The 18,473-nt window shown below is 30.0% G+C and overlaps 4 protein-coding genes across 4 annotated transcripts; all 4 read right to left on the reverse strand.

Moving 5' to 3' along the window:
• Nucleotides 1-2,341: 2,341 nt before the first annotated feature.
• LOC123294169 (gastrula zinc finger protein XlCGF52.1-like) lies at nt 2,342-3,694 on the reverse strand (the record flags this gene model as incomplete). Its single annotated transcript, XM_044875276.1, has 1 exon — nt 2,342-3,694. A coding segment is annotated over one exon (1,308 nt), but the record flags the coding sequence as incomplete, so codon positions are not given.
• Nucleotides 3,695-6,613: 2,919 nt separating this feature from the next.
• On the reverse strand, nt 6,614-8,003 carry LOC123293720 (gastrula zinc finger protein XlCGF8.2DB-like). Its single transcript, XM_044874622.1, has 2 exons — nt 7,894-8,003; nt 6,614-7,836 (listed from the first exon to the last, which is right to left on the reverse strand). Exons 1-2 carry the CDS (start codon nt 7,947-7,949, stop codon nt 6,783-6,785), a joined length of 1,110 nt encoding a protein of 369 aa, XP_044730557.1. The 5' UTR covers nt 7,950-8,003; the 3' UTR covers nt 6,614-6,782.
• A 1,206-nt stretch (nt 8,004-9,209) lies between these two features.
• On the reverse strand, nt 9,210-10,664 carry LOC123294170 (zinc finger protein 708-like). The gene is made up of 3 exons (XM_044875277.1): nt 10,509-10,664; nt 9,925-10,055; nt 9,210-9,594 (listed from the first exon to the last, which is right to left on the reverse strand). The coding sequence occupies exons 1-3, from the start codon at nt 10,662-10,664 to the stop codon at nt 9,210-9,212; spliced, it is 672 nt and encodes a 223-aa protein (XP_044731212.1).
• Nucleotides 10,665-11,843: 1,179 nt separating this feature from the next.
• On the reverse strand, nt 11,844-18,209 carry LOC123294171. Its single transcript, XM_044875278.1, has 6 exons — nt 18,105-18,209; nt 17,829-18,029; nt 16,300-16,843; nt 15,529-15,730; nt 14,834-14,899; nt 11,844-13,972 (listed from the first exon to the last, which is right to left on the reverse strand). The coding sequence occupies exons 1-6, from the start codon at nt 18,207-18,209 to the stop codon at nt 12,517-12,519; spliced, it is 2,574 nt and encodes an 857-aa protein (XP_044731213.1). The 3' UTR covers nt 11,844-12,516.
• Between the last annotated feature and the right edge of the window lie 264 nt (nt 18,210-18,473).

Raw genomic sequence — 18,473 nt, forward strand, 5'->3', positions numbered from 1 at the left:
ATGTCGATGGATAGAATCTTTACAGTATGGGAATATTTTTTTGATCGGTTGAGAGTCAATCTAATTTTCACTAAAGGGACAAGAACCAGTCTTGGAAACAATATAATATAGACTAAAATTGCATATTTTTGTGTTGGGTGGTCTCCACAATTATTAGAACAAAACTGGTGGTTATTTTTTTGGTACAATATTATACAAATGTTTTTATTTCTTTATTATTTTTTAAAATAAAAAATATAATTTCATAACATGTACATTTTTTTTGCCGTGAAATGTTTCTTTTTTTTTATTTTAAATTTTCATATTTCATTTTAAACGTTTGAATTTTTATTAATACAAGATTTTTGTTAATTTAAGAATAAGACGAATCTATTTGCTAAGTTGCTTTCTATCGCATTTCATTACGAACTTTTTCATAGATAGAAAATTTCTTTTTTAGTGATTTCAGTGACTAAAATGAATTTTCATCAATTTAACTCTGCATAAAATGTATAAAAATTGCGACACTGTTTTATTTCTGATTAGAGAATCTTAAGATTTTAAGCACGAAATGATGGGATCTGTAGACAGACACAATCGAGGTCGAATCCCGATGCAGACTTAAATTGCCCTTGCAAATAAATTAGGATTCAATTGTCCACTTTTTTGCATGCAATAGAAGAAATCACGAACATTTTATTTAAATAGAAAAAAAGATAAGCGGGAAAGATATGCGAAATTTTGAAATCCGTGTAAGTTCAGTTTAACTGTCACGGTCTCCAGGGCTATAACTAATTAAAAATCATTAATAACTGTCGATCAATTAAAATTTTTGCGGCAGACAAGCAACAGAATTGTAAAACAACTTAAAATTAATTCAAATGATAATTGGTGGTCGTTTTATCCGGTATTGATGACCAATTCTTCAATGTCTTGTCAATTTCGTCATTATAAGCGATGTCAGATTAACCGATTTTAACTGTTTTAAATATGAAAAAATTAAGAATGTTGTAGGAGGCAGATGAAATATGAAAAGTAATTGAATTATAAATTATAATAGATATAATAATAGACCGGTATTTAGCCCCAAACGTGGATCGGGGATCTGATCCTCATACAACAATTTACATCAATTATTAAGATTCCATCAAACAACAATTCTAGTCTATTCTTATTAATGTTTACTTTGAAAAACAGGATAAGAAAATGCCAAGACAGGATAAAAACATGTGTTGTCCAGGGTTGTATACAGACCCGTCTTTAAACTACTGGGTGTCCCAGTGCACTTTTTCCTCGTGGGGTCATAGGGGACAGAATCATTGCACTGGGGGAATTTTTCACAATATCTTACTATAATCGAAATAGACAAGAATTGTTGTTTGAAACGAATCCCAATAATTGATGTGATTTGTGTGATATCGATTTTTGGGACTAAATAGAGTAAAGCAGCACAGTCTATAGATAAATTATTGAATATTAAAAATTATGTATAAATTGTACAATTATATGCAAAACAAATAAATATTAAAAATATTATTTAAATAAATATTAAAATTGATATTCAAAAAAAAAGAAACAAAGAAGAATTATGTTGTATGATCTATGATCTATGATCTATAATGTATGATGTATGATGGCAGTCAGTCTTCAATGATACTGATTCATGCTTATTATTTTAAAAATAAAATATTATTCAGTTACAATTTTTAAATTCCAATGTAGTTTATCAACCAATCTTTTTCTTTTACCGTTTCTCCGTCAATCGATTTATCTTAGAGCTTTGGGAGTACTACTGAAGATATGGCAGTAATGAAAATTCAATATGGCGACCAACATCGAATAGCTATTAAAGAGATCTGTTAACTTCTAAATACGTGGATTGATTTTGGATTTCTTTCATCCAAGCGATTCATCTCGTCAAGACCTTTTCTGTCAGTACACAGTACATTTTTGTGAAAATTAAAGTTAATTGGAAAGCAGCATGCATTAATTTTAGTTCCCGTGGTAAATTTATCAGTTTTTGTACTGAATAAAACATAAAACCTCTTCTACCGATTTCGCTAGGATTTTTTGGAGCCTCTTGCGGGGTAAAATTTTGAATTATTTCATTTTAAAATTGTAATGATTGAGCTTCAAAAAAAGTTTTCATCATGAAGAAAATTTATCACAGATTCTATTTATGCCAACAAAACATTCCCTTACGGCGCTTTCCAAAAAGAAAATATAAAAAGTTGTCAAATTGACGTATAAATTTTATCTTTTACGATATTTTTAAAGGAATAAAAAAACATTTACGTGATACAAATATTTATTCATAAAATTAATTTGATACATAACTTTCAATGAATATAAATTAGTTGCTAACTAATTGATTAGCCATGTGACGGCGCCGAACTACTTTAAACTATTACAAATGTTTGATTACAAATTTCACATAATTTTTTTCGTTCGCATGCATTTTTTGATGATGAATTAAATTACTTTTCCAAGCAAATGTTTTACAACAAATTTCACATGTCAGCGGTTTTTCTCCGGTATGTGTTCGTTTATGTTCGTTTAAACAATGTTTTTGTGTATATGTTTTCTCACAAAATTCACAAGAAAAACGTGTTTCTTCATTATGAATACGTGTATGACTGAGTAACGTTTGTCGAAAACTAAACGATTTATTACAGACATCACATGAAAACGGTTTTTCACCGGTATGTGTTCGTTTATGTTCGATTAAAGTCTGTTTTGTCGCTAATGTTTTGTTACAAATTTCACAAGTTAATGGTTTTTCTTCGTCATGAAGAAGTTTATGTTGAATTAAATTATGTTCCGTAACAAATTGTTTATCACAAATTTCACATGGAAACCGTTTTTCTTCATCATGAATTGATTTATGTTGGATTAAATTATGTTCCATAGCAAATTTTATGTTACAAACATCACAAGAGAAAATTTTTTTTTCTTCACTATGAGTTAGCTTATGTCGAATTAAATTGAAGTGATGAGCAAATTTCTCATCACACACGTCACATGAAAATGATTTTTCTCCATTATGAATGAATTTATGTTGAATTAAATCATTTTTTGTAGTAAATTTTTCCTCACACACGTCACAAGTTAAAGGTTCGTCTACACTATGCGTTTGTTTATGTTCTTTTAACAATTCTACCGAGTTAAATATTTTTGTACAAAATTCACAAATAAGTAGATTTTCTCGAATATGTGTTTGTTTATGTCGAATTAAATTCGAATTCCATGCAAATTTTGAATTACATTGGTCACACGAATACAGTTTATTATCTTGAATTGTTGTTTGATTTTCGAACACATTTTCTTCATCATTTTCATCGAAGTCTTCTCGAACGACGGTATGTGTTTCTTTATGTTGAATTAATTTATTTTTATCATCAAATGTTCGATTACAAATATCACATGCAAATCGTTCTTCCCCGATATGAAGTAGTTTATGTACAGCTAATTGATTTCTTTGAGGAAATCGTTCATCACAGATTTCACATCGAAATGATTTATCTCGATGTATTTTTTTATGTTTATTTAAATTATATTTCATAGTAAATGTTTTAAAACAAATTTCACATGAAAATGGATTTTCCACGGTATGTGTTTGTTTATGTTGTATTAAATGCTGTTGAACAGAGAATGTTCGATCACACACTTCACATTTAAAACTTTTCACTCCCGGATGAATTCGTTTATGTCGAATTAAATTAAATTTGGTAGGAAATGTTTTATTACAATGGTCACATGCATAAATTTTATAAATTTTTTGATTTTCTATAACATTTTCTTCTAATTGTTCATCTTTAATAATAAATTCAGTATTTAATTGTTGTTCCAATTTGATATTTTGATAATTATCGAATATTTCGATTTTAATTGGGTCATGTTCCGTTTTAATAATGCCTTCATTTAATAATATTGGGGAGTTTTCGTTTTCATTCCATAATTCCTCTTTAATGGTATGTTTTGTATTGAATTCTTCATTTTCCTCTTCTTTGATATCAAATTCATGCTTTAAATCGTCAAATAAATTATTTGCCATTTTCCTTTTTTGATTGAACAATAGTGTTTGTCTCACAGATTCAACAATCTACTGATGTGGTTCTGACATCAAAGCTACCATAGAGAATATAAAGGATGCGTTCCGATATACTCTCTGCGAGCACTGTTCAGAGTTCTCTACTATTGCGGATAAGCCGGGAGTCCGTGACAGTAAAATTGAACTTACACGGATTTCGAAATTTCGCAAATGAATCAATGCTATTAAACGACAAATACAATATGGACTAGCTGTGTTAGAATTTATCCTGACAGGAATATTTTTAATCATTTCAGTATTTGGCTCTTTCATAGGAATTTTAAATATGCGATAAAATGAATGAGAGAGAAGACTGCTAGTTAGTTCCTATGTGACTTTATCTAATGTATATGTTGGCTAGATAATGTTTACATTAAACAAAATCTCTATGGATCATATGATTATGACAAGGACACATAGGAACTAACTGGCAGTCTTCTCTCTCATTCATCATATCGCATCCACATCCAGTCTAGCGTTCGCATCTATATGGATTAGTTACTAGTATTTCTAAGTAAGTATATATAGCGTTTTATAAAGGAATGTTTCAAAATTAACGCAAGAAATTTGAATCAGACGTTAATCTTGGGGCATCCTTTATTTTTATTATTATTATTTTATAAAAGTAATAGAATTTTACTTATTTTGTATAAAAACTTTAATAAGAAGAATCTTTATTAATTTATTTTATGAAAATTTAAGACATTTTTTTTTTGTTATAAATAAATAAAAACCGTTATATATTTTAAATTTTGTTTTTATTTTTAAATTTGTAATCCTATTTTTTTTTTTTTTTTTTTGTTATAAATAAATAAAAATCGTTATATATTTTAAATTTTGTTTTATTTTTTAAATTTGTAATATTATTTTTTCTTTCAGAACAAAATTATCAATTAATTAATTATTTAGTAAAGGTAAGTATTAAGTTAATTATATGATTATAATAAATAAATAATTATATTAATAACAAAGACAGATTAGCTGTGTGGTTAGTGCTCTTGCATAAAAGTCGAAAGGATGCTGGTTCGTATCCTGGTAGGGTTAACATTTTTTTCATTTTTTTTTTTTTTTTTTTTTTTTTTTTTTTTTTATTAAATAAATAAAAATTGTTATATATTTTAAATTTTGTTTTATTTTTTAAATTTACAATCCTATTTTTTCTTTCAGAACAAAATTATCAATTAATTAATTATTTAGTAAAGGTAAGTAAGTATTAAGTTAATTATATGATTATAATAAATAAATAATTATGTTAATTAATAAGACAGATTGTGTGGTTAGTGCTCTAGCATTCAAGACGAAAGGATGCTGGTTCGTATCCTGGTAGGGTTAACATTTTTTACTTTTTCATTAAACGAATTTTTCTTGATGTTAAAAATTTTCCACTTTTTTTATAGTTTAAATTATTTATATACCCCGCCCAATTGTCATAAAAACGTCAGTTATACATATGTCATAAATCATTATTCTGTCAGGAGGTGGGAATTTAAATAATCATAAATCAATCATTTAAAATCATGTTCTCTTGTTACAAAATATTAAAAATTATGTAAAAAATGTTAAAATTTGAAATTTTGTAACAGGAGAATATGTCATAGAGTTAATCTTACTCATATTCTCCTATTACAAAATACTAAAATTTTTATTTATAAAATCAAAAAATCGTTCGTTAAGACTAAAATTTCATTCTTTGTAATAGGAGAACATGTCATATAGTTAATATCAATCATATTCTCCTATTACAAAATATTAAAATTTTTATTTATAAAATCAAAAATCGTTCGTTAAGAGTAAAATTTGATTCTTTGTAATAGGAGAACATGTCATATAGTTAATATCAATCATATTCTCCTATTACAAAATATTAAAAAAATACTTATTTTTTAAGATTTTGTAATAGGAGAATATGTTGCTTCACAAAAAAAAAAATAATTATGTCATAAATCACTTTCCTATATATGTCATAAATCATTCTTTTATCAGGGGGTGGGAATTAAAATAATGATTTATAGCTTTTGGTTCTCATAACAATTATCTAAAAAAATGACATTTTCTCGACACAATAATTTTTTTAATTAAAAATTAAATCAGATCATGCTAGATACGAACCGAGGTACTCTGGTACCGTGAGAGACTATGCTAACCACTACTCCACCTTTGACATGATTTAGTTATCAATAATTTAATATATATACATTTTACTCACCTTTGTCAATAAAGTTGTTTTCTTAAACTTAATATTCATTTTTCTTTTACTGAACTTTTTTCATTATACTTATACCCATTATGTATTTCTTTTTACTTACCTTTTTTTAAAAGCTTACCTATAAATGAATAATTGTAGTAATATTTTGTTAAAAATGTTCTGTTTGATATTCCTGAAATCGATGAAAGGGATAAAAGATAAAGGTAGGTATAATATTGAATAATAATAATTAAACCAGAAAAATTTATAAAAACGATATTTTATTTTATATATTTGTACATATTTCACCTAAAATAAATATGAATTAATAATAGTTATTTTATACAGCATAAATCATTTTTCGGGATAACGTTTTCCATGATGGATTTGACCTAAGCAATTTCCTCAGTTGTTGATACGTTTAAAATCATTTGACACTCACATCTATGTAACTTTAATCTCTCTGACTAGATTAAGTTGACTGAATGTTCCTCCAGGTCCTATAAACACGTTTCAAAAAAAAATTGTTCAAAAATTTTCATCGGATATTTCTTCTTTAATTAAAACATGTTCAATTTTGATAATTTCCTTTGATATTTCTTCTTTAATTTCTACATGTTCCAATGTAACAGTTTCAGATTTAACATTCAAAGGTTTTTCACGAAAATGAATTCTTTTATGTCTATTTAAACTCTGTTGCTGATTAAATACCTTATTACAAAAATCACATGAAAATGGTTTTTCCCCGGTATGTGTTCGTTTATGTGCAGTTAAATCACTTCTCTGGAAAAATCGTTTATCACAAATTTCACATCGAAATGGTTTTTCTCGACCGGTATGCGTTCCTTTATGTTTAATTAAATTATATTTATTATTAAATAATTTATTACAAATTTCACATGAAAATGGTTTTTCCCCGGTATGAATAAGTTTATGTTTAATTAATCCATGTTTAAAAGTAAATTTTCGATCACACACATCACATTTAAAACGCTTTTCACCGGTATGAATTCGAAAATGTATAATTAAATTACTGTTAAAAGTAAAAGTTTTATTACAAATTTCACATGAGTACGGCTTTTTCCCGGTATGAATTAGTTGATGTGTTGTTAAATTACTTTGTGATTTATATTTTTTATCACAAATATCACATGAAAATGGTTTATCCCCCGTATGCGTTCGTTTATGTATAATTAATTCGTTTTGGCGGAAAAATCGTTTATTACAAATTTCACATGTAAATAATTTTTCTTGAATATGAATCCTACTTTTATGTGTTGTTAAACTTTGTTGCTGACTAAATGTTTTATCACAAACTTCACAAGAAAATGGTTTTTCACCAGTATGTGTTCGTTTATGAACAACTAAGGTGCTATGACAACTAAATTTTCGATCACAAATTACACATGAATAAGGTTTTTCTCCGGTATGAGTTCGTTTATGAACAGTTAAATTACTATTATTAATAAATTTTTTATCACAAATTTCACATATAAAATTTTTTTCTGCACTCTGAGTTCTTAATTGGGGCTTCTGAGGATGTGTTCCATGTTCAGTTTCGTTGGTTTCTTCTTGCATTTTTTCTTTAAACAGCACATGTTCAAAAGTTTCTTCCGGTATTTCTTCTTCAATTAATACATCTTTCATTGTAAAAGTTCCGTCAGGTATTTCTTCTTTAATTCTTACAAACTCCATTGTATTACTTTCTTCAATAATTTAATTATTGTTCAGTTTAATGTTTTTCATGTTTTATTTGTTTTTATTTTGTCTACACAAGTTCCATAGCCAAGAGATAGCCAAGAATCACTTTTATATAAATATGAAACGAATGATTATTTAATGAAAACCAAGTAAAGTAAAATAATGTTTTAGGGCATAGAGCCATCAATAAATACCAAAAAAGAAATAATAATATTTTAGTACATAGAGTTCCATCTATGAACAAACACTAAAACTATTTTAAAAAAATATTTTAGTACATAGAGTTCCATCTATGAACAAATACTAAAACTATAGATAATTCAAAAAAATATTTTTTTGAAATAGTTTTAGTATTTGTTCATAGATGGAACTCTATGTACTAAAATATTTTTTTGAAATAGTTTTAGTATTTGTTCATAGATGGCACTCTATGTACTAAAATATTTTTTTGAATTCCTGATAGGTAAAAGAAAAAAGTATTACCGAAAATTCATTATCAGAAAGTTAGTGGACTGGAATTTTTTGGTATGAATACAGACCACTAACTTTCTAGTAACAAATTTCTAATTTCCGATTTTCGGGATGAAACCACTTACTTTTTATTTTACCTATCAGGCCATACTAGTAATTCCTGATAGGTAAAACAAAAACTAAGTGGTTTCATCCCGAAAATCAGAAATTAGAAAATCGTTATCAGAAAGTGGTCTGCAATTTTTTGGTGAGTATGACCTAACTTTCTGATAGTACTTCTGATTTTCGGATTGAAATCATTTATTATTTTATCAGGTAAATAAAATCCTGATAGGTAAATAGAAAAAAAGTGTTTTCACGCTGAAATTTTTTAAATTAAATTAAGGTCCTTTATTCTCGTTTTATTAAAACATTAAAAAATATATAATTATACATTTATTTATTCAATTCTCGCAAAATTAATATTGATAATAAAAATAGGTTAAACTTTTCTATGATAAAAATTCAGTTTACGCCGTTCTGTCATCTGGGTGAACAAAAATTTTCAGCAGCATCAAACCGTTTAAACCTTTATTACCAACATGGAGGTTAAAAACCTCCATGTTTATTACAAACTTCAACCGAATATTTGTGAATTTAAATTTGTGAGACAGTGGTGACATCTACGTTTAGTTTATGTATGCCATTGTGAAACGTTTTTAATTATGGTCACAATAACATTAAAACTTTAGGTTCATTTGATTCGAAGGACCAGATCACATCACAGATTAATTTCGTTGAGTTTTAAATCTTTTGAGATTTTTCTTTGATATGAGTATGTTTATGTTCAGTTAAATTTTTTAATGAAGGAAATTTTTCCTTACAAACTTCACAAGAAAAATGAATATATTTATGCTTCGTTAAATTATTCCTTGAATTAAATTCTTGATTACAAATTTCACACGAAAACGATGTTTCTTCATTATGCGTGTCTTTATGCTGAGTTAAATCTTGAAGTGAACTAAAATTTTGATAACAAATATCACAAGAAAATGGATTTTCTTTGATATGAACCTGTTTATGCTGAGTTACACCTCTAAGTGTACTAAATTTTTGTTCACAAATTTCACACGAATATGGTTTCACTTCGTTATGTGCACGTTGATGTGTATTTAAATTACTTTGTAAACTAAATTTTTCATCACATATTTCACATGAAAATGGTTTTTCACCACTATGTAAATGTTTATGTTGATTTAAATAAGTTTGTGTTGTAAATGTTTTATTACAAATATTACATGAAAATGGTTTTTCTCCGGTATGAGTTCGTAAATGTCTTTTTAAATGATTATTCGAATTAAATTTTCTGCTACAAATTTCACATGAAAATTTTGTTTGATTATTATTATGAACTTCGCGATGATGTCTAAGTATATCTTTATTATTATAAAATTTTTTATTACAAATTCCACAAGAAAAACTTTTTTTCCCGGTGTGAATTACTTTATGTGATTCTAACGTATCTTCATTTGTATATTTTTTCTCACAAATTTCACATGTAAATGGTTTTTCGCCCGTATGTGTTCGTTTATGTCGAATTAAAAGCGATTTACGATCAAATTTTTTACCACAAAATTCACACATTAAATACTTTTCACCATTTTCACAATGAATATTTAATTTATGTTTGGTTAAATTATATTTTGATTTAAATTTTTTATCACATGGCACACAATAATAATCACTATGAAGATTTTCATGTTTCGTTAACTCTTCTAATGTACCAAATTTTTCATGACACTCGTTACAAGAAAAATGATTTTGTTCCAAACTTTGTTTGTTCCAATCTTTCTTAGAAATATGAATTTGTTTATGTTGAAGCAAATCGATTGTTGAACTAAATCTTTGATCACAAACTGAACACAAAAATGATAATATTTCACTCAAGTTTTTTTTAGAAACTTTCTTGATCACAAAATTATTCGATGATTTTCCACCACTATGATTTTGTTTATGGTCGATTAATCGTTCGAATGAAGTAAACTTTTTATCACAAATTGAACACAAAAAATATTGTATTTTAGTTAATTTTTTCTTAAGAACTTTCTTCGGTGATGATTTTTCTTCATTCTTTTCACATTTTTCATTTAAATTATTTGAGACATTTTCTTTCAATGTAACGCTTTCTTCTGTAAGGTTATGTTCCATTATTTCTTTTTCAATAATACATTCTGTATTTAATTGTTTTCCAAGTTCCATGTTTTCTTCTTTAATAAATAAATCGATAAATAAATTTTATTTGTCAATTTTTCTATATGTTGTGTTTATTTAAAATAATTTGACGTAAGTCGCCATTTTGAGATAATTTATAGTCAATATTGGGTGCGTTCATGTAATCTAGGATATGGCACGTAAAAAAAATCCACGAACTCCAACTTTCTGCCGCGTAGTAAATAAGCTCCTGAATCAATGTGGAGCATTTTCTCTGATTATATATATATATATTTATGTCCTATGATCCCGAGGGGGACGTAAGGCCTCAACAAATGCTCGCCAACGAACTTGATTCTGTGCCATGGACTTGACTTCTCCCCAGGATTTGCCTTCTTCAGTAATTTCTTGCTCCAGGGTTCTTCGCCAGTTATGACGAGGTCGGCTCACCCTTCTTTTTCCTTGGGGGGTTCCAATCAAGTGCTTCTTTGGCAATGCTGTTGTTTCGCCTGAGTGTGTGACCAATCCAACCATATTTGCGTTGCTTGATGGTGTGTGCTACTGGAGTTAGGTGACAGGTGTCCAGCAGGTTTTCATTGGAAATCGTGTTGGGCCAATAAATGTTGAGGATGTGTCTGAGACAACTGTTTATAAAGACGTCCCCTTAAAGAGAAGATAGTGCAAATTTTTATGAGAAGCCATCTCTTCTCATAAAAATTTACACTATCCCCCTTATTTATTTATTTTAGTTTTCGTAAATCAACTTGGAACCCCCTTGAGGCGCCCATCTCGTAACAAATTTTTCTTTTTCTCTTCTGACCTTTTCCCGAGACCCTAGGCAATAATTTAATCCGCCACTGTTCAGGCGGGAGCAGAAACGTAGGTACAAATAAAATTATACGTATATAACAATGATCATATCCAACAGAAACTCCGCGTGATCGCTTATTTTTCCGCTCCATATATTATCTATCTCTATCTTATCATAGAAAAATATACATACACGAGTCTTAAATTGATTAGTTCCACTTAAAAAAAATGCGAGCACGGAGAGTATCTGGTGAACATACTACAAATATTTATTTAGGATTTACATTTACATATAAAAAGTACAAAATCACATCTTAAAAAAATATTTTAAAAAAAATAACACAAAATTTAAAATTGTTCAAATAAAATGATCCAACTAACTAATTTATTGTCTAAAATAATTATCGATGTTTTATTGAAATTGAGCAACATGATGGATTAATTCGAGATAATAAATATAAAAATATGGCCAGTTTAGAAAAAAAAAAATGAAATGTTATCAAAGAAAAAGGCACCAATGATCGAATATGATATTGACTAGAAAGTCATAAGTTCTACAAAATCATTTTTCACGTTATAGAACGAACGAATAGAAATAATTGAATGGTCTGTCTTTTTGAACACTGGAAATAGGAGATAGTTTTGAATGAAGGATTCGAAATATTCGAAATTTTTTGATCTGTAATTAGTATAAATATTAAAGTTGAATTCTCCAATAAATGAGATCTAGATGAAAAGTTCTATAGTCCCCCTAAATATTTTTATTGTGGGTCCTGAAGGGGATATATTTTAAGCTCAAGAATCTTCATCATTATTTCTGTTAAAATCGTTCGATCTACACTTCGTAACAAATAAAGAAACACTTTCGTTTCGTTAAAAATACGCCATATTTGCAGTCTTTTTATATTTTACGAATTGTATAATTTCCACCTCGATTTTTCGATAGTTTTACATTTTTCTGGTTGTTTAAATTTAATTTAGTACAATAATATATTGAGCTTTATATTACATAATATACAAAATAGCTCATTTTATTATAGAGACTGTCACAGTCGTGACAGAAAAACATAATCAACATGGAAATCGACGATCAACAAGCGCTCGATAACTGTTTCGTTTTCAACAAGAGTCGTGGTGAACAACGTCTTGGCGTATTTCCATTCACTTGCTGCAATCCATGGATTGCTTTCAATGGAGTTTTCGTATTGAATGGAGTTTTCTTTGCCGATAAACTTAAACCGCTTGCAGTTTGTCGTAAATATTTTGGTGATTTTACATTCACCAATGTTTTCTTGATCTGTGGTGTAATCTTTGGTGTTGCAAATACGATTTGAGTATTCGGTGGAGGCGTCTGGAACGTTGAATCTGTTGATTTTTTGGGTAAATTTTCATAATCATTTTCTTTATTATGTTTACGATTTTTATTATTACGTTTCGTTGATGTATTCGGACTTGTTCGAGTTTTATTTTGTCGCATCAAACGACCCGATTGTCGACGATTAACAATCGATAATGATTCACAGGATGAATCTTTACTAGAATCTAATAAACCATCAAATAATTTTGCTTTTGCTAAAACCATTCCAGCATTTTGACTACGTAACTTGGCAAGTGAAGATCTTGGTCCAATTGTATTTTCATTGGATCTAGGTGTTTGGTAATCGACGGAAAAGAAACGTTCTCCACCTTTCCACGAACTGTCAATTTTTTCCGAAGATTCCTCAGTTTTTGGAGTACCTAAAGACGTTGTAACGGGAAGATAAACTTCATTGACTAATTTTGATGTATTCGGTTGTGGTAGACCTGAGAATATGGTATTTGGACGTCCACGTCGTAATGCAGATTTTGGAATTGATGATATTTCTGGATTTCCTGATAAATGCCATGAATGATTACGTTCGATACGTGAATTCTTTCGATCAAATTCTTTGGATCGACGTCGAATTGTACCAATTTTTCGTGCACTTGGAGATCTTATAACCTTTTGTTGGTCACTATTTCGACGTATTTTTAATTCACGACTTAAACGTTTCGCTAATTGATCTGTTGACGCATTATTTAACGTACTTGACTCTTCTAATGTTTTCTCATATTCGGTTTGAACGTCTTTCACCAGGTCATTTGTAACTGTTGAAGATGATGTCGGTGGTATGTTATTAAACTCTTGAGATATACGATTTTCTATAGCTGATACACGACTTTTAATTTCTTCGTACTCCTGTTTTGGTATTCGTACAAATTCGATATCATTATTCACTTCTTCCCGATGAATTAAACTATTGTTATTTGCTAAAAATACATCGTCGTCCACATGATTTATTTCATTTTCAATGGATCCAGTGAAGAGGGGTGGATCATTGTTGATAATGGATGCATGTGTTTGTTTCTTCTTTTTACCCCAAACAGATGCGCTACTGACAACGCTCCAACGACGCTCTAAACGTTTCAAGGCACTTTTATCGGATGGGGTGACGATATCATCAAAACTTGATCGCTTTATTTTATGTCCACTTAATAGTGATTGTTTGGACGATGTTTCTTGATTCCTGTCCAGAAAAAAATTAAGTTAGCAAAACGATTTCTGGTATTAATCCGAAATTATAAAGATTGCATATTCTAAACCTTAATGTTAATACAGTCAAACTTGGTTAAGTATTTTCTTTCCCAAACCGTACCTTTATACGTCAAGATGCGACGGTTTTTCAATCAGAAATCTTCGCTATTCTGAGAAGTGCCCAGATTTGTAACACCAAAGGTTTCAGTGGGACACATATCAGCATCTTCTCAGATAGTTTAGGCCACAATCCGGACCATTTGAGACGTCAAGATTTCAATTAAGGATAGTCTTTGAATGCTTCAAGCGCAGAATAACAGATTGTCAGACTGATTTGCGTATCGGGCAACTTTGGCGTTGAAGGAAATGAAGCACTGAACTCGCTGGCACGAGAGGTATCGCTTCAAACGTCTCTTTCAACGGAGGCTTTCATTTCCATAGCAAGATGCTTCGTAATTTACCGAATCAACGAATGGCTACGACAAGTCCATCGTGATTGACTTGACAGGCCACTGTTAATTGAATTTTCACCCTCCGGAGAAGGGTCTTCATCTACTTAAAATAGTATCTAAGAACAGGAAAAATCTTGTCTTCGAGTGACAGTTAGGTTCTAAGGACCTATTTTCGGAACCCCTCTTACGTATTATTATTAAGAAGGACTTAACCAATTTTGTCTGTGTGTTATTTCCCAAAAATCTCAAGATGAAAGCTATTCCCATGCAGCAATTAATAATGAATCTTTATATATTTCCAAGTATCGGAAAGCAATTTAAAAAAAAAAAAAAAAAACAATGTCATGATGAATTTGTGCAAATCCCATTGGAATGATTTCCAAATAAAATAAGAAACTTACGGAGGTGCAACTACTGTTTTAGAAATTGGTGTTGAAGTAGCAAACCATTTGCCAAACGTATTTCTCCTGAATATATTATAAAGTTAATTAGAAAGTAATCCTGAATATACTGAAATCTATTAAGGTTGTTATGAAGAAAGTACTATTTAATGACAAATAAGACTTACACGGATTTCGAAATTTCGCATATGAATCAATACTATTTAACGATGGTTATAATATGTACTAGGTGTGCCAGGGTTTATCCTGGTACAAATATTTTTTATATTTTTAATAACTACAAGTATTTTGCACTTTCATGGAAATTAATTTGTATAATTTGTTCGTTTAGAGTTCTACTTTTGAAATATCTCGGTGTGAAAGCTTAAAACTTGATCAAAATATCAGTCACACCAGTAAAATATTTCTGCCAGGATAAAACCCTGGAACACTCTATGCGTTTTGCATGAGTGAATTGAACAGTGAGTCCACATTTCACCTTTTTAACAACCTTACAATTAAAATAATAATAATTTTTTCAAAGGAATTTATGTTTTAAACTGTTTTTCGATCCCGCTTAATATTTTTTTTAGAGAAAACGTTTCTATCGCACTAATAATAAAGATACTAATCTTGTAAAAAAACGATAAAACAGAAATTTCAAAAACCAGGTCCGAAATCCATTTAAAACAAAAAAAAGAAGAAGTTAGAATTACCTTTTTTTACTAGACAAGCCATAAATATCCACATCGTTTGCTCTACGTTTATTGGAGGATGAAGATGTGACTTTTTTCAAACACGGCGTTGTCATTAGTAGATCCGGTGAAGGGGTACATTCATTTTGTTCCATCATAATTCCGTTACCATTCTCAGAAGCTATTCGACCCGAAACAATTTTCTTTAATCCATTAAACATTCCTGAAACAAAAAATTATTGTAAAATTGTCCAGGTAAAAGTAGGATGTGGGGTTTCTTTTTATTATTTCGGCTCTCGGATCACTGTAGCTCTGGAATACAGGAACATTCCAGCAAATTGTGGAGCCATCAGAGGGAATCTTCAGTTCCGTTTGCGAGCTGCAATCTGCTCCTGAATGAGGATATCTAAAAAAAGTCAATCTTAGATGGAGGGAGTATCGATGTCTTATCGTCTCTGTCACTGTCTAGTTCTTGCCATGAGAAAATGGACTCACTTGAGTCAACCTTTCTTTGAAGACGTCCCCAAAGCTCTCGGTCGTCAAAGCACTCGAGCTGTCCTTAAACAGCACCAAATGATTCATATGAAGGAGTGGCCGTGGATGAGCCAACCCTTTTTTGGTATCATAATGAACCCTTTCGTCTAAGTGGTCCCACTACCGGGATACAGGGATATTCCAGGGAATTGTGAAGCCGGTGAGGTTGCAAGAAATGGCACAAGGCTCTAAGTTTTAATCTACGATACAAAACAAAATCTAAATTTTCGTAAAATGTGATCACTATCAAATACATACGTGTTAAAGATCCACTTCGACGCTTCTTCTTTTTCTTTTTATCACCATCTCCACCATCGGTATCCAAAATTTCTTGTGAATTTGATCTCGATATTGGAATTTTCTCAACAATCTCCAATGGTACCACTCCAATATTCGCTGCATGTTCGATTAAAATTTGTACAACACGTACATGATACGTTAATCGTTGATTCGATTGTGCACTCATTTTCATGTGCGCTTCCAATGGCATTATACTTGGTGTTAGAATTATCGATAAGTTACTAATATCCATTTTATTGTGTTCGGCATTCGCGGCCACATTATTTAGGAACTCCATTACGTATGCTAGTGTATATAAATTTTCGATCGGTAATAGTAAACATGTTAAAAGTATCGTGGACACGATTAATTGTTTTTCGACACGTAAACAATGTAAAAATGTATCGTGGAACATGTACGGAATTAATGGTTCCGGTAATTCACGAAAGAATAATTTTAATACATTAGCGATATCGATTACATGATGATCTTTATTTAATTTTCCTTTATTATCCAATTGAGACTGTAAACAAATAGAGTTAATTATTTAAATACCCTACTATGTATTTTGGTGGACTATTTCTAACCGACTTCAAACAAAAACGAAGGAGGTTATCAATTCGACTGTATTTTTTTTTTTTGTTTGTTACCTCAGAATTTGTGAAGCCGACGCGCTTGCCAGAAATGGCACGATGCTGCCGCACATAAGCATCAATAAATACCCGGGAGTTCTATTTGCGAACTGCAAGTTACTCCTGAAAGAGGATATCCTGAAGAAGGGCAATCATAGATGGAGGGAAGAACGTACTTGTGGTACTACAAGACAGATATGGTCTGAGTACAATCGCAGGCGTTCCGAAGTTCTCATATCACTTCCAAGGGCCTCTGTTTGCAAAGTTGTTGCGGCTATCACAGAACACTGACTGGGCGGCAAGCATGCTGAACGCTTAGGCCTGGCAGTGTATCACGACTACTGCAGGAGCTGTCACAGTGGTGGCGAGGAGGAGACAATGTCTCGTCTTCTCTGTCACTGCCCAGCTCTTGTCATGAGGAGATGGACTTACTTGAGCCAGCCTCTCTTTGACGATCTCTCCGACCTAATATCAGTCGACGTCAAAGCCCTCCTGCTGTTCTTAAACAGCTCCAAATGGTTCATGGAGTGGCCGGGGATGGGCCAACCCATTTGCGGTATCACAACGGACCCTATGGTCTAAGTGTGTCCCAACCCAGGACATGCACTAACTAATTTGTTACTAAAAAAAGAATTATCGAAATCGGTAAGCGTCATATTAAGTTATTCGTCCTCTTGTCGTGCATACTTAATGCAAATTTAAGACTTTTATGGTTTTCTCATGGATACCGTTGTCAGAATGAGAAGCACCACCTCCTTTTTTTTTGGTTTGAAGTCGATTAAAAATTAATTTTTGGTCGTGATTTTGTGGATCAAAAACCTTGATATTTAATAATTGATAATTATAAACAAACCATTAAAAAAATGAGATAAATACCTTAATTTCCTTTTGTCGTACATTTGAACCAGCTTTCCGAAACAATCCTTCCGTTTGTATATTCATTGAAATTAATTTACATGCCTCAAAAACAAAACATGGAATTTTAACATCAAATCCATGATTTGTGATATTTTCCGTGGGTAATAAATGTAAAGGAACTTTAAAGATTCTTTTTACCGTTTTATTCACTGATTTATCCTAAAATTGAAACGATTTTATAGTTGATCCACAGATAAGAAATGATTTTTTTTTATCGTAATAAATTTTTCTTACATGTTTATAAGTATATTTTTTTTGTCGATGTTTAATGCCATTTAAACGTAAATGTTGAATAACTATATTTTGAATATCGTCTTTATTAAATTCACAAATATACATTTTTATTTATAAAAAAAAATAATTAAATATCAATCATTATTAAATTTAAAAATCATTTATTTATTTCAAATATTTAAAAGTTTTTTTATCTCTTATCACAATTATTAACCGACATAAACAAACTATTTACGATTTGAATAATACCGACTGCTTATGTTTGTTTATTGATGCCATTTCATATGGTACCATAGAAAGACGTCATCAATAGGGAGCGTTCATGAAATTTAAATTTGGTTCAAATATTTTTCTTCCGTAACTTTAATG

This window comes from Chrysoperla carnea, chromosome 2 (genome assembly GCF_905475395.1).
Source record: "Chrysoperla carnea chromosome 2, inChrCarn1.1, whole genome shotgun sequence".
In the NCBI taxonomy this organism is placed as follows: domain Eukaryota; kingdom Metazoa; phylum Arthropoda; class Insecta; order Neuroptera; family Chrysopidae; genus Chrysoperla; species Chrysoperla carnea.

Excerpts from the sequence above, each read along its gene's own strand:
- LOC123293720 (XM_044874622.1), bottom strand. The coding sequence starts at position 7,949 with ATGGAGTTTGTAAGAATTAAAGAAGAAATACCTGACGGAACTTTTACA. Across the intron at positions 7,837-7,893 it reads GGAACTTTTACAATGAAAGA|AAAAATGCAAGAAGAAACCA; the intron begins TGTATTAATTGA and ends GCTGTTTAAAGA.
- LOC123294170 (XM_044875277.1), bottom strand. The coding sequence starts at position 10,664 with ATGGAACTTGGAAAACAATTAAATACAGAATGTATTATTGAAAAAGAA. Across the intron at positions 10,056-10,508 it reads AAAAATCATCACCGAAGAAA|TATTTAATGTGTGAATTTTG; the intron begins GTTCTTAAGAAA and ends AATGGTGAAAAG. Across the intron at positions 9,595-9,924 it reads AAATATACAAATGAAGATAC|TTTACAAAGTAATTTAAATA; the intron begins GTTAGAATCACA and ends TGAAAAATTTAG.
- LOC123294171 (XM_044875278.1), bottom strand. The coding sequence starts at position 18,209 with ATGTATATTTGTGAATTTAATAAAGACGATATTCAAAATATAGTTATT. Across the intron at positions 18,030-18,104 it reads AAAAATATACTTATAAACAT|GATAAATCAGTGAATAAAAC; the intron begins GTAAGAAAAATT and ends TTTCAATTTTAG. Across the intron at positions 16,844-17,828 it reads TACGACAAAAGGAAATTAAG|TCTCAATTGGATAATAAAGG; the intron begins GTATTTATCTCA and ends ATTTGTTTACAG.